Source organism: Syngnathoides biaculeatus, chromosome 6, assembly GCF_019802595.1.
Source record: "Syngnathoides biaculeatus isolate LvHL_M chromosome 6, ASM1980259v1, whole genome shotgun sequence".
In the NCBI taxonomy this organism is placed as follows: Eukaryota; Metazoa; Chordata; class Actinopteri; order Syngnathiformes; family Syngnathidae; genus Syngnathoides; species Syngnathoides biaculeatus.
The window spans coordinates 3,146,469-3,163,019 of NC_084645.1; the positions used below are offsets into that span (position 1 = coordinate 3,146,469).

General features: G+C 43.5%; 1 protein-coding gene across 13 annotated transcripts in view; it reads right to left on the reverse strand.

The window, feature by feature from the left end:
• Positions 1 to 16,551, reverse strand: part of LOC133501809 (Fanconi anemia group A protein) — a 168,521-nt gene that overhangs the window by 65,417 nt on the left and 86,553 nt on the right. For all 13 annotated transcript variants that reach the window (XM_061821800.1, XM_061821801.1, XM_061821809.1 and 10 more), the window contains 3 exons: positions 12,836 to 12,885; positions 8,000 to 8,070; positions 7,784 to 7,879 (listed from right to left, as the gene is read on the reverse strand). In XM_061821800.1, the coding sequence (XP_061677784.1) occupies positions 7,784 to 7,879; positions 8,000 to 8,070; positions 12,836 to 12,885 (217 nt within the window). The remainder of the gene's footprint in view (positions 1 to 7,783; positions 7,880 to 7,999; positions 8,071 to 12,835; positions 12,886 to 16,551) is intronic.

Genomic DNA, 16,551 nt, shown 5'->3' on the forward strand with positions numbered 1-16,551 from the left:
CCAGCACTGCCACGACCCTCGTGAGGATAAGCAGCTCAGAAAATGGAGGGAAGGGTAGATTTTTTTCTTCTCCATTTTAAATATTTTATTTCTTAGTATTTAAATGTTTTTAATCATGTAAAGCACATTGATTTGAAATGTGCTCTACAAATAAATTTCCTTTGCCCTTTTAAACTGCTGAATACTCTTGCATGGTATTGCTTGTTAACTGCTAACATTGTTTCGGGAATACTTGTTTGGATAGTACAGTTTGCGACAATTGTAAATTGGGAACTGTTGGGTCACAGTTCTGAGAACCGAGGTTCTATCCTGGTCGCACCTGTGTGGAGTATGCATGTTCTCCCCGTGCCTGGGTGGGTTTTCTCAGGGTACTCCGGTTTCCTCTTATATCCCAAAAACATGAGTGGTAGGTTGATTGAAGACTGAATTGCCCATGAATGTGAGTGTAAATGGTTGCTTATTTGTGCCCTGCAGTTTGCTACCAACCAATTCAGGGTGTTCCCCTCCTCTCGCCCAAACACAGCTGGGAGATGATCCAGCATGCCCGCTCCCCTGATGAGGATAAGCAATACATAAAATGGATGGATGAATATTTGTGGAGTGAGGTGGTGCATAAGAGACGAGATAACATCCTACCTCAGTTCCTGCTGGTCAATTCACTTCGCTTGGGTTAGTATGGTGAATTGCATTTTATTTAAATAGACTCGGGGTTTGTGTGGTTGGTTAAATATTGTGTTGATTGTATGCAGTGTTTGTTGTTCTTTCGTGGCTAACAAACTAAATTCTACCCATATTGGAAGCAATTATGGTGGCAACGTCATGATACGTGCAACCAGCCATCTTCAACCACAGCTCCAAGTGCACACATCCATGGAGATATTCTGTAGAATGGATCAATCGTGCATTTCTCCAAGCGATGTGAAATGCAGATTATTTGTGCACTCATTGAATGAAGTCCTTTCATGTTCGTTTAGCGGCATTAGATGGTCCAACTATATGTTTGCCAGACCCTTGTTTAAGTTTGGGTGATTGATGATGTCTTTATGGCAATTGGACTTAAATAGAAGTGAGAGAAATAATTGCACATCAGCAAGCTTGGGCTGTCAGTTTTGAAATTCACCTTTTGTCTTCAATCCTCCACTGAAATGTCCCGGTGGTCAAACTTTCCAGTCACAACAGGAGCTGGATGTGCACTCGGATGGCTTTGGTCATTCCTTTAGTGTGTTCCATTTGTAGTTTCACTGTTCTATCACAAGTATCGGTGTGTGTACATATGGTAAAAGCTGTTAGTAAGTTTACACACACATCCTCATTCATACGTTCAACCTAATTCCATTCTTCTTCTTTTCCTTTCGGCTTGTCCAGTTAGGGGTTGCCAGAGTCTGTCATCTTTTTCCATCTGAGCCTATCTCCTCCATCTTCCTCTCTCACCCCAACTGCCCTCATGTCTTCCCTCACCGCATCCATCAACCGTCTCTTTGGTCTTCCTCTCGCTCTTTTGCCTGGCAGCTCCATCCTCAGCACCCTTCTACCAATATGCTCACTCTCCCGCCTATGGACATGTCAAAAAAACCATCGAAGACTGCTCTCTCGAACCTTGTCTCCAAAATATCCAACTTTGGCTGTCCCTCTAGAGCTCATTTCTAATCCTATCCGAGCTGCTCACTCAGAGCGAGAACCTCAACAACTTCATTTCTGCCACCTCCAGTTCTGCTTCCTGTTGTTTCTTTAGTCCCACAGTCTCTAATCCGTACATAATGGCCGGCCTCACCACTGTTTTATAAACTTACCCTTTTCATCCTAGCAGACGTTTCTGTTACATAACACACCAGACAGCCTATCCATTACTACTGCAAACAGGAAGGGGCTCAGAGCTGATCCCTGATGCAGTCCAACCTCCACCTTAAATTCTTCTGTCACACCTACGGCACACCTCACCATTGTTCTGCTGCCATCATACATGTCCTGTACTATTCTAACATATTTCTCCGCAACACCAGACTTTCTGTAGATCCACAAAGACACAATGTAGCTCCTTCTGACCTTCTCTGTACTTTTCCACGAGCATCCTCAAGGCAAATAATGCATCTGTGGTACTCTTTCTAGGCATGAAACCATACTGTTGCTCACAGATACTTAAATCTGTCCTGACTCGAGCCTCCTCTACTCTTTCCCATAACTTCATTGTGTGGGTCATTAACTTTATTCCTCTATAATTCCCACAGCTCTGAACAGTGGCTTTGTTCTTAAAAATGGGAACTAATACACTTTTCCTCCATTCTTCAGGCATCTTTTCGCCCGCTAGTATTCTGTTGAATAAGTTGGTCAAAAACTCCACAGCCATCTCTCTAAATTGCTTCCATACCTCCACTGGTATGTCATCAGGACCAACTGCCTGTCAATTTTTCATCCTTTGTCAAAGCCTTTTGAACTTCTCCCTTGCTAATCATTGCCACTTCCTGGTCCTTCACACTTGCCTCTTCTACTCTTCCTTCTTTCTCATTTTCTTCATTCATCAACTTCTCGAAGTATTATTTCCATCAATTTAGCACACTACTGGCACCAGTCAACACATTTCCATCTCTATCCTTAATCACCCTTACCTGCTGCACATCCTTCCCATCTCTATCCCTCTGTCTGGCCAACCTGTAGAGATCTTTTTCTCCTTCTTTCGTGTCCAACCTGGTGTACATGTCGTCATATGCCTCTTGTTTAGCCTTTGCCACCTCTACCTTTGCCCTACGTTACATTCCAATGTAATCCTTTCGCCTCTCAGTGTCCCACTTCTTCTTCGCCAATCTCTTTCCTTGTATGACTTCCTGTATTTTGGGGTTCCACCATCAAGTCTCCTTCTCCCCTTTCCTACCAGAAGACACACCAAGTACTATCCTACCTGTCTCTCTGATCACCTTGGCTGTAGTAGTCCAGTCTTCCGGGAGCTTCTCCTGTCCATCGAGTGTCAGATAGGTTGCCATACCACAAATAGCAATGGAGCGAATTGATAACATTTGGGGTGTATGGCTTAAGGTTCATGTCTTGAGCTGAGGCACCAACTCTCAAATTGAACACCAGATGTCGCCAAACAAAATTATACTTGATTGGGTCACCTCTCTGATAAACGGAGCCTCCCCACTTAGCTTCTCATTACATTGCATATGTATACCAAAGTCAGCAACCTTATATAAACCTGATTATTTTTCATATCTTTGTATTACATACATATATTGGGGTGAGCAACCTTAAGAACCCAATTATTGTTACATCTTTGTTTTCCCAAATTATTTCTGACATCAAGACGAGAACAGTCGTTTTTCAAGGCGGTTGCAGGATCAAGTTACTGAACAGGAAGCCCGTCACACTCGAATGACCACGCAGGATGTCGGCAAGCAGAAATAGATTTAAACTATTTTTCCACTAGACTTTTAGCAGAAAATAAGATGCTTTGAAACAGCTTTCTGAAAAGAATATAACCTTTGTATGTCTGTCTCTCTCAGACAAGGCAACACATGATGAGCAACCAACTAAAACAAGCCTGAGAATGCATGAGAGAATTGACCTCTCCGTGGATGTTGCGCAATCCGCGTCACTGACTAATCAGAGGCCAGAGATCTGCATAATCTCTGACTCAAATCTCAGACAATGCTGCCTGGATGGTCCAGTATAGCTTCTGTTGGCGTTTTATCGCGTATTTGGGTTCTTTAACAATAGATATGGTTAAGAGGTGTAGTCACAGACTTTATAATCGTGATGACAGGTATCCTGAAAGGCTAGTTGGTGGAGTTCAATTCGTACCCTTTTCAAAACCGAAGACCCAGTACGAAAAATGTCTTTGATGGATATAACTTTGTGTAAGACCGCATCATCAACTGAATCCATCTAAAATCAACCGGAATAGAAGACCGAGTACGAAAAATGTCTTTGATGGATAAAATTTTGAGGAAGACCGCATGATCAACTGAATCCATCAACCGGAACAGATATGTTTGCACGAAGGTAAGTCCTATATTTGATTTTCAATACATGTCTCATATAAATGAATTAGCAGTTCTTCGCTTGCATAATATAGCTACGTGTGAATGATTGTCACACTTGATCTGTGTTGAGCGATATTTTGCGATGATCTGACTGCACAAACGTGTGTCTGTTCGGCGCTCCCGTGCGAAGCTAAACCGGACTTCGTTTGTTTGCACGAAGGTATGCCGTATACTTGATTTTCAATACATGTCTCATATAAATGAATTAGCAGTTCTTTGCTTGCATAACATAGCTACGTGTGAATGATTGACACACTTGATATGTGTTGAGCGATATTTTGCGATGATCTGACTGCACAAACGTGTCCCATTGTTCGCGGCTAATTAGCTAAGCTAAGCTAAACTGGACTAGCAGTCCTAAAAGCCTTCGACGTGCACCGAGACACCAAGACTGAAGGAAGGATGTTTGAGGACACTATAAAGTAGTGATTGTCGTACTTGGTCGGGACTTACATAGGTTCGGCACTAATTCAAGAATAATTATTGAGGGGAGCGCGTGACGTTACACAAAGAAAATGAGAGAAACAACTCGTAAATCAAGCCTCGCCTTCTTTTCCTTCATACGGTGGTTCACATACGGCTATACAGATACATATACAGATTCTGCACACAAGTGTGATATGTAACATGAAAATAGGAAACTGTCAATGACAAATTCGTCTTTGGGTTATAATATATTATGTGGCTTCTCGGTCTTCCTCTGACTCTGGAAAGATCTCGCGCTAATATCAATGGTTTCTCCGTCGATATGCATGTAAATACCATTGAAATACCGCTCGCTGAAATACTTGAAGCCCTGCTGTATGCTTTTCAACGATATTTCACTGCTAGCTAAGAATGCGAGTGAGAAATAAGACGGTAAATCGGACAGTTTCGCTCTATTCCTTTCTTGCTGGGCCGATATTTTTCCGAATTGTTTGTCTGACGTCAGCGCACGTGGCGTGACGTCACTTCAGGAGGCGTGGTTAAGTGCCCTGTACGTAGGGGTCAATTGCATTCACAAGAATATTGATACATTTATGCTATTGTTCAAAACTAGGGTGAAACCGAACGAGAGTTGTGGTTATAAATTTTAAAGATGCATTTATTAATTAAAGGGAGAATGACAAAATTGAGTGAAGCTAAAGAAGGGCGTGACAAGTCAAGCCAGGAATGACGAATGGGGCCCGATATGATGAACCAAGGGAGGCCCTTCCCACTAGGCGTGGATTCAGCCAACATTTTCCAGAATGTTCGACCAAAAAGCTATGAAAACCTTGGATACGGAAGTTCGGGGCTTTTTGTTCAGGTTTCGCTGACAAAGAAACAAGGTCTTTTTATAGGTGTAATAGTCGTGTGGCAAGCTGGCGGGGAGAAGGTATTTGGCAACTTGGAATGCTTAAATTTACGACTGTTTTTGAGATTGGGCGCAAGTAAAACTACTATAATAAGGTAATGGCAGGGTATTACCAGCGATATTACGTGGTTACCTATGAAGGGCAAGTTGGTTTGACAATTTATCCGTAATCCCGAAAACCCTTATTATTAAATTAGGCTTCGAGCTATTTAGGACTTGATCAACCCTAACAGGCTCACTCAAAAATGTCTATTATCCCTAATTTCTGATGCTTTTAGACGCTTTGAATCTCACTTCATTTATATTGATTTTTGCTATTTTTATCATTTATCTTATCCTTCTTACCATCAGTTTTATCATTTTAACCATTTTTATTTTTACTGATTTATGTTCAATTAACATTGAATTTTGCCTTAACATCGCAACCATACCCCGCGTCTAGCGGGGATAACTGTCGAATGAATGTTATCTGAACAATTTTTATCATTTTAACCATTTTTACTTTTATTGATCTATGTTCAATTAACATTGAATTTTGCCTTAACATCGTAACCATACACTGCGTCTGGCGGGAATGACTGTATAATGAATGTTATCTGAACAATTTTTATCATTTTATTAAATTGTTAGAATTTCCATCTTCATCTATCTTTGTCATTCTTATATTGAGTTAGCTCATTATTAATCGTTCTACCTCATTAAAGATCGAACGTCATCGACATTAACATCATTTAGTCGTAAAAATTCTATTTTAATCAGTCACTCATTGATAATCTCCGTTTTAAGATGAAACAAATCCGTACGATCCTAATAAGGATTGTTAAATTTACTAGGTCAATGAAAAGTGCAATCGATTCATAAGAGATGGAGCTGCTATAAAAGCAGAGCGAACACTTTGTCACGTTGTTACTCGGAAAGGTTACTCGACAAGGCTGACAAGTGGGGGCAAACTGGATTGGCTCTGCAAAACTAAAGGCAGTTAGTATGCCTAGGCGAATTCATCTCGACACCGACTTAAGAAGCTCCCGTCCTCCTGCGTTAGAATTGGCTGGGGTAAAGGGGTACATTAACCCTTTAACTGGAGAGTCGGTCAGGACATTTCTCCCGATTAGTCCTCCGGATAAGCGGAATTTGACAAGAGCTTGTCTCACCTCTTTCCGAAAGTCCACACAACATTGTTCCTTTCTCAGCTTCCACCACCTGGTTCTCTCCTCTACCTTTGTCTTCTTAATCTTCCTACTCACCACCAGAGTCATCCTACACACCACCATCCTATCCTGTCGAGCTACACTCTCCCCTCCCATTGCCTTACAGTCAGTAACCTCCTTTACATGACATCATCTGCACAAAATATAATCCACATGCGTGCTTCTACCTCCGCTCTTGTAGGTCACGCTATGTTCCTGCCTCTTCTGGAAATAAGTTTTAACTACCGCCATCGCCATCCTTTTTGCAAAGTCCACCACCTTCTGTCCCTCAAAGTTCCCTTCCTGGATGCCGTACTTACTCATCACTTCTTCATCGCCAATTTCCTTAACCAACATGTCCATTACAATCTGCACCAATCACAACTTTCTCTCTGCCTGGGATGCTCAGAACTACTTCATCTAGTTCCTTCCAGAATTTGTCTTTCAACTCGAGGTCACATCCTACCTGTGGGGCATAGCCACTAACCACATTATACATAACATCCTTAATTTCAAATTTTAGTCTCCTCACTTGACCTCACCTCTCTTTTTTCACCTCCAAGACATTCTTAGCCAGCTCTTCCTTTAAAATAATCCCTACTCCATTTCTCTTCACATCTACTACGTGGTAGAATAATTTAAAGCCTGCTCCTAAACTTCTAGACTTACTACCTTTCTACTTGCTCTCTTGGATGCACAATATATAAACCTTTCTGCTAATCATCATGTAAACCAAGTCCTGAGCTTTTCCTGTCATAGTCCCAACATTCAAAGTCCCTACACTTAGTTGTAGGCTCTGTGGATTCCTCTTCTTCTTCTTCCTCCTCTTGTCATCGACCCACAGTAGCTGAATTTCCACTGACGCCCTGAAGGTTAGCGGTGCCGCGGCTGGGCGTTGTTAACCCGGGCCACGACCGATCTGGTATGGGATTCTTTAGATGAACGCTCATATTTGTTTGGCACAGTTTTTACGTTGGATGCCCTTCCTGACGCAACCCTCTGCATTTATTATTGTTTTAGTTATAGTTTGTAGAGTGTCTTCAGATGAATATTTTTCCTTTTTCATGAAAATTTGAGTGATGCCTGCTAGTTGAAAGTAACATAGCACTTTATTACACAACTTTAGGAAAACAAATCAAATAATATATCTGGAAGTCCGATTGTTAAATCATAATTGATAAACCTGTTAATTGTCAGGTAAATAAGTGATGAGCCTGTGAACATACCTCCATCATTTCCATCAGAAAGAAGCCGTCTTTGCTCCTGCAACTGAAGTTTGAGGACATGCAGAGGACCTTCATATTTCTCACAGACAGTTTTTCCTGTAATCAGTGTGAAAGTTTCAAAGTGTCAAAGTGTAACACCAAAATATTTCCACATAACCGTGTGGTTTTGAGGATGTGTGCGTGTGCGCGGTAGTGCAAATTAAAGATGAGACTCACTTTCCTTCTGTCTTAGTCTCTGACAAGTTTCCATGTATGATGAATACTGCGGAGCAGGAATCTTGTCTGCCCTAAACACAAGAATAAAAACAATCATAATCATTCGTCTTCCTCCAAACACAGTTAGTGGAATTATGACCAAAAAGTTTAATCTTGGTCACATCTGACCACAAAACTTTCTCCCATTGTATCATCCAAATGGGCAAACTTAAGACAGGCCTTGACATGTGCTGGTTTAAGCAGGGGAACCTTCCGTGTCATGCATGATTTCAAACCATGATATCTTAATGTATTACCAAGAGTCACTTTGGAAACGGTGGTCCCAGCTCTTTTCAGGTCATTCACCAAGTCCTGGCGCGTTGTCCTGGGCTGATTCCCCACCTTTCAAAGGATCATTAAGACCCCACGAGGTGATATCTTGGATGGGGCTCCACTCCGATTGAGATTGACCGTCATGTTTAGCTTCTTCCATTTTCTAATGATTGCGCCAACTGTCGACCTTTTTTCACCAAGCTCCTTGGCAATTTCTCCGTAGCCCTTCCCAGGCATGTGGAGTTGTACAATTTTGTCTCCGGTGTCTTTGGATAGCTCTTTGGTCTTGGCCATGTTACAAGTTTGAGTCTTACTGATTGTATGGGGTGGGCAGGTGTCTTCATGTAGCTAATGACCTCACACATCTGATTCAGGATAATACATGGAGTTGAGGTGGACTTTTAAAGGCGGACTAACAGGTCTTTGAGGGTCAGAATTCTAGCTGATAGACAGGTGTTCAAATACTTATTTGCCGCTGTATCACAAATCATTTAAAAAAAAAAAAAAAAAAAAAAAAAATCATACATGATTTCTGGATTTTTCTTTTTAGATGATCTCTGGACATCCACCTACGATGAAAATTTCAGACTCCTCTTTGATTTTGAAGTGGGAGAACTTGCAATATAGCATGGTGTTCAAATACTTATTTTCTTCACTGTATGTCTTGTAGTCTGCTCCGCACCTTATGCGTTGTCTCTCACCAATCTCATCTGCCCAATCCAGCCATCAATTATTTAAAGTTTTTAATAACTTTATTGGCTGTCAATTATTTACAATTCTACATCAAAAGACGCGAGAATGCTAAGAAAAAAAACAAAAAAACTTGCTTTTGAATTCAAATATACGAGGCACGATGGACATGCGGAGTAAATGACTTTGCGGCTCAAATCCAGACAGTAAAACCGATTGACCAACTAGCATAAAATGCTAATGATTGGCCGATAGACTACTGTCATAAACAGGACTCGAGGGCGGACCCAAATGCACGACTCAGTGGACAGGAAGGCAGTTAGGAGAAAGTCTTTATTCGTTCAAAAGTCAGTAACCGAGGAGTCAGTCAGCACAAGCAGCAAGAACAGGAGCGACAGGCTTACGAGGTTAGTCAGGAAACAGGTGTTGGTCGGTACACGGGAGATTGGCGTTAGGAATGCAGAAGTCCAGGAACGAGGCATGGGTGGCGATGATCTGGCACAGACAGATCGTCCGCTGGGTCCTATAAATACAGGGGTTAATGACTGCTGATGAGGCGCAGGTGTGCAGGGACCCGCATAGCCAGGGCTGGACTGGCAGGACCATGACAGTACCCCCCCTTAACGGCCGGTTCCGGACAGCCCAGGGGCTTCAGGATGAGCCACGTGGAAATCTCTGATCTTCTTCACGAAGAAGAAACCTGCTCCAGCTGGTGAGGAAGATGGTCGGATGAGTCCTGCCGCCAGCGACTCCTCCACGTATTCCTTCATGGCCTGGTGTTCTAGACCTGTCAAAGAAAAGAGCCTCTCTCGAGGAGGTGAGGTGCCGGGCAGGAGCTCAATGGCGCAATCTTACAGGCGGTGAGGCGGGATTTAGCTTTAGCCTCCGAAAAGACCTCCTTGAGGTCCAGATAACAGGATGGCACCGTAGGTAACTCTGGAACGCGACCTGGCTCTTCTATGTCAACGGGCGCGACTTGAATACTCCCCTTCATTTGCGTCCCGAAACACCCCTTGCTGCACTCTTCGCCCCACGCCCTGATTTGACCCGTGGTCCAGTCATCAACATGTGGGTTGTGCTCCTTAAGCCACGGGCTGCCCAGGATGATGTTGCTGCTCCGCGAGTTGAACATGTGAAGACTTATTCTCTCCGTGTGAGCATCCAGAAACGTCATTCCTTAGGTTTGCGTGCAGTGCGTCACCCGACAGAGGAATTTGCCATTTACCGCATACGCATTGCGGAACCGCTGCGTCTGGAAAGTTGCTGCGCCTAACACTTCGACTACACGTGGGTTAATTAAATTAGCGTCTGAGCCTCAGTTGATAAACGCTGTGACAGAAAACGAACGGCCCTCCGTGCTTGGGGTGACCTGGAACAGTGCTCGACTCGATTCCGCCGCGGTATATCTTACACTCACCGGAGGAGTGATCTTGAGGCCGGGACGGTTCGGTTTGACCGGGCAGTGGGCTACTAAGTGACCCAAGCGTTCACAGTAGAAGCAGCGTCTCTCCCGCCGACGTCGCAGGCGCTCGTCTGCCGGACCGTCAAGGCCTTCCACCTGCATGGGTTCCGTCGCGGGTGTGGGCGTCGGTGGCAGGGAAGCCGGCGGGGCGGACGCCCCCATCTCTCCTCCGACAAGCGCGTCCATTTGTCCCTGGTTGATTTTGAGCGCCAGGGCGATGAGTGAATCCAGGGAGGTAGGGAGGTCCACGGTGATGAGAAGGCTGCGGATCTGTGGGGAGAGCCCCTGGAAAAAGGCGTCGAGAAGGGCGTCCCTCGTTCCATCGGCTCTCGGCTGCCCGGATGCGAAACTCGATGGCGGAATCAGCCACGCGGCGCTGTCCATGGCGTAATGTCATCAGCATCGCCACTGCTTCGTGCTCCGGCGCGGCGTACTGGAACACCTGCATCATGGTGTGGACGAAGGCCATCCAGGAGTGACACGTTTCAGAGTTGCGACTCCACTCCGCTGTGACCCACGTGCGATCTGTGCAAGGTCCATCAGGAAGGCGGAGGCCTGTAGCTCGAAGTGGAGGTCGCACTGAGCGAGGAAGGGTCTGACGTTCCCTGAGTCACCAGAGAAACATTCGGGTCGAGAGAGAGGTGTTTTTCCGGTGCGCTGAATTTCCGCGGCTGACGGGGTAGTCGGAGCGAGCTGGGCAGGGGTAGAAGCCGGAGTGGCCGCCGTCGGCATGGTAGCAGCGGCGCTGACCTAACAGGCTAGCCACGGGTCAAGCCAGGCACAGATCTCGATGAGCCTCTGGTTTGTTACCTGGAGGGCAGCTTCCTGCTCAGCCAGGCGTCTGCTCTGGAATTCTCGTGTTCTGCTCTCCAAAAAAGCTAATTCGCTAGAGGCACTGTGTTTGATTTTTGCACCGAGTGTCACCATCAACACTTCCGCTTTTCGATAGCAACCCACAAAATGGCAGACAAAATGTTGTCATCTCTTATAGATTGTGGATCAAAGTGTCTTGAGCACAAGCGGGTACGCCTGTCAACATTGAACATGTCGACATACCCAGTGGAATCTTTCCCACCCCTTCTCACAAGGCGCTTCCATCGAGCTACGTCTCTGGGATGTTTAGGCCACTTGAGCCAACGCACAGCTAACATCCATGGATATCTTTTGACACTCTTGCGACTATCAGATGTGCATTGAGCTGCACCACTCCTGAAGCCCATGGTAAAGAAGGTAAAATTTGATTTTACACTGTAAAAACGTGCCTAAGACCGGTGAACAGAAACATGTGCAGACGAAACCAGAAGTATATATGGTGACAATTACCCATGGCGCAACGCGCAATTCAATTCCAGTGCCTCTATCGAAAGAGCTTTCCCGGGAGAGCAGAACGTGAGAATTGTAACGAGCGACAGATGACTTCGGAGTTGGCTGGGTCCATGTTTTGGCCAGATCGTTCTGTCATAAACAGGCCTCGAGGGCGGACCCAAATGCACGACTCAGTGGACAGGAAGGCAGTAAGGAGAAAGTCTTTATTTGTTCCAAAGTCAGTAACCGGGGAGTCAGTCAGCACAAGCAGCAAGAACAGGAGCGACAGGCTTACGGGGTTAGTCAGGAAACAGGTGTTGGTTGGTACACGGGAGGTTGGCGTCAGGAATGCGGAAGTGCAGTAACGAGGCATGGGTGGTGATGATCTGGCAAAGACAGATCGTCTGCTGGGTCCTATGAATACAGGGGTTAATCACTGCCGATGAGGCGCAGGTGTGTGCCTCCTCATCAGTGCAGGTGTGCGGGGACCCGCACAGCCAGGGCTAGACCAGCAGGACCATGATAATTTCAATGATCAAATCACCGTAAAGTATGTCTTTATTTTTTGTTTTTTATTCATTTTATATTTATTTTATGATAGATTACTGATGGACTAGAAACCTTAAAACATTGGCATTTCATTTCCCCATTGTCACTAATTTAGTCCACACTAGTTGCCAGTTGCAGCTTTCATCCTACAATCTCAAAAATGGGGGAAGAAATGATAGCATTACTTGCATGGGGTTTTTAAATCAAAACAAAAGCAAGACTTTGCTTTTAATGTGCCAACAAAAACACAACAGTACAGGATTACTTTGCATTCACAATGGCACTTCACTGACTATAATAAAATACTGTATTCTTATTTCATAAAACAAAATAAATTCCATATCAGGGTGATTGTATAATACTGTATTTGAATCAAAGACGTCTGGCAATAATTTTCCTAGTCATCAATTTTTACAATTATGTAATATAATACAAAAGAACACATTCCATTTACACAGTGCCCCTGGATACATGTGCTCCCATTGATCATAAAAGAATGACAGAAGCCAGATACTAACCTTTTCAAGGCCTCGATGAAGGTCATCTGAGTGTCTGCTTTCACGGGAAGCTAAAATTAAAGACAAAATGATGTCATTCATTGACATATGTTCAGAAGTATGTTCCTGAACTAATATACATACATACATACAAATCCACACACACACACACACCACACACACACACACACACACCACACACACACACACACACACACACACACGCGCGCGCGCACGTATCATACGTTTACACAGCACATTCACTCAATTTCTTTTGTTTCATTGAAGACTTTTTTTTCTCTACTGTTTAAGTCATGTTACTTGCACTTTGTGGTTTTAACTGTCTTTTTTTATTGTTTTTATCCCATTTTAAATGTTTTGTCTCTCTGTCATCAAATGCTTTTAATCATGTCAAGCACATTGAGTTTGCTTGTGTATGAAATTTGCTATAAAAATTTGCTTTGCTTTTGCTTTGTATACAATTGAGTAAAATTGATAATGGAGTAATGCTCAACAGGCTGAGTTTAATGAGTATGCAATAATTTTTTGAACTGTGTAATTTTTTTCAGTGTCGTTTTCGGAGCAACCAACTTAATATTACGAGTCATTTTAGAGGATTTTTACTGACCTTTCAAGGCCTACACAATATTGTCTTATATGGCTATGTAAATATGAATGCAGCCCTTGCGTTGCGTCAGGAAGGGCATCCGGCTTAAAAACTGTGCCAAACAAATATGAGCGTTCATCGAAAGGATCCCATACTGGATCAGTCGTGGCCTGGATTAATAACGCCAGCAGGGACTTTGAATGTTGGTACAATGACAGGAAAAGATCAGGAGTTGGTTGACATGATGATTAGGAGAAAGGTTGATATATTGTGCATCCAAGAGAGCAGGTGGAAAGGCTAGAGGTTTAGGAGCAGGGTTTGAATTATTCTACCAGGGAGTAGATGGTAAGAGAAAGGGAGTAGGGGTTATTTTAAAGAAAGAGCTGGCCAAGAATGTCTTGGAGGTGAAAAGACTATCAGATCGAGTGATGAGACTAAAATTTGAGTTTGAGGGTGTTAGGTATAATGTAGTAAGCGGCTATGCCCCACAGGTAGGATGTGACCTAGAGTGGAAAGACAAATTCTGGAAGGAACTAGATGAAGTAGTTCTGAGCATCCCAGACAGAGAAAGAGAGTTGTGACTGGTGCAGATTGTAATGGACATATTGGTAAAGGAAACAGGGCCGATGAAGAAGTGATGGGTAAGTACGGCATCCAAGAAAGGAACTTTGAGGGACAGAAGGTGGTGGACTTTGCAAAAAGGATGGAAATGGCTGTAGTGAACACTTATTTCCAGAAGAGGCAGAAACATATAGTGACCTACAAGAGCGGAGGTAGAAGCACGCAGGTGGATTATATTTTGTGCAGATGATGTAATCTGAAGGAGGTTACTGACTGTAAAGTAGTGGTAGGGGAGAGTGTAGCTCGACAGTATAGGATGGTGAATGTGAAATGTGTTGACTGGTGCCAGTAGTGTGCTAAATAGATGGAGAATACTTCAAGAAGTTGATGAATGAAGAAAATGAGAGGGAAGGAAGAGTAGAAGAGGCATGCATGAATGACCAGGAAGTGGCAATGATTAGTAAGGGGTAAGTTAGAAAGGCACTGAAAAGAATGAAAAATGGAAAGAAAGTTGGTCCTGATAACATACCAGTGGAGGTATGGAAGCAATTTGGAGAGGTGGCTGTGGAGTTTTTGACCAACTTATTCAATAGAATACTCGCAGGATAGAAGATGCCAGAAGAATGGAGGCAAAGTGTGCAAGTCCCCATTTTTAAGAACAAAGGCGATGTTCGGAACTGTGGAATCTACAGAGGAATAAAGATGATGAGCCACACAATGAAGTTATGGGAAAGAGTAATGGAGGCTAGACTTAGGACAGAAGTATCTGCGACCATCAGTATGGTTTCATGCCTAGAAAGAGTACCACAGATGCATTATTTCCTTTGACGATACTCGTGGAAAAGTACAGAGAAGGTCAGAAGGAGCTACATTGTATCTTTGTGGATCTAGAGAAAGCCTATGACAGAGTACCAAGAGAGCAAGTTTGGTACTGCATGCGTAAGTCTGGTGTGGCAGAGAAATATGTGGGAATATTAGAGGACATGTATGATGGCAGCAGAACAATGGTGAGGTGTGCCGTTGGTGAGTCAGAAGAATTTAAGGTGGAAGTGGGACTGCATCAGGGATCAGCTCTGAGCCCCTTCCTGTTTGCAGTGGTAATGGATAGGGTGACAGACAAGGTTAGACTGGAATCCCCTTGGACCATGATCTTCGCAGATGATATTGTGATATGCAGTGAAAGCAGGGAGCAGGCGGAGAAACAATTAGAAAGATGGAGACACACACTGGAAAGGAGAGGAATGAAGATTCGCCGAAGTAAAACAGAATATATGTGCATGAATGAGAGGGGTGGAGGGGGAAGAGTGAGGCTACAGGGAGAAGAGATGGCACAGGTGGACGACTTCAAATATTTAGGGTCAACAATCCAGAGCAATGGTGAGTGTCGTAAGGAAGTGAAGAAACAGGTCCAAGCAGGTTGGAACAGCTGGCGGAAGGTGTCTGGTGTGTTATGTGACAGAAGAGTCTCTGCTAGGATGAAGGGCAATGTTTATAAAACAGTGGTGAGGCCGGCCATGATGTACCGATTATAGACGGTGGCACTGAAGAAACAACAGGAAGCAGAACTTGAGGTCACAGAAATTAATATGTTGAGGTTCTCGCTCGGAGTGAGCAGGTTAAATAGGATTAGAAATGAGCTCATTAGAGGGACAGCTAAAGTTGGATGTTTTGGGGACAAGGTTAAAGAGAGCAGACTTCGATGGTTTGGACATGTTCAGAGGCGGGAGAGTGAGTATATTGGTGGAAGGGTACTGAGGATGGAGCTGCCAGGTAAAAGAGCGAGAGGAAGACCAAAGAGAAGGTTGATGGATGTTGTGAGGGAAGAAATGATGGCAGTTGGAGTTAGAGGGGAAGATGCAGGAGATAGGCTACGATGGAAAAAGATGACACGCTTGTGGCGACCCCTAACGGGACAAGCCGAAAGGAAAAGAAGAAGAAGATGGCTATATAAACATGGAGTAAGATTAAACTCTCTTCTTTAATCAGATAAAAAGAATTTGCTGAACCTTTTTTTTGTTTTTTTTGTAATCAAAAGTTGAAAAACCCTGTCTCCAAGTAGAAAACAGATCATTATATTTTTGGCACAAGTGGCATTTCAGACAGGACTTTGACTCAGATGAAAACATTTTTTGCTTTTTTTTGACACCTCAAATATCAAAACCATATTCCATTGACTACATCAATATACACAACACTGAGAAAGGACTTTTGATGGCAAAAATCACAATTTTCTTAAAAGCATACAACGCCTTGAAGTATTGGCCCCCTTCTGAAATTCTTATATTTTTGCAGTTTTTACACTTTGATGTTTACGATCATCAAACAAATGTAAATAGACAACTATAACATAAATTAGCTTAAAATGCTCATTGAATTAAGGAAAATAAAATATTCAAAGTTACCCGGCCCTGTGTGAAAAAATAACCCTGTATCTAACAACTGACTCAACTGAAACCAAGCGTTTTCTATAACAAGCAATGAGTCTTTCATCTTTCTGTGGAGATATTTTGTCCCTCTTCCTTGCGGAGATGTTGAAATTTGAAGATTAATGCCATTTTTAATGTCATCC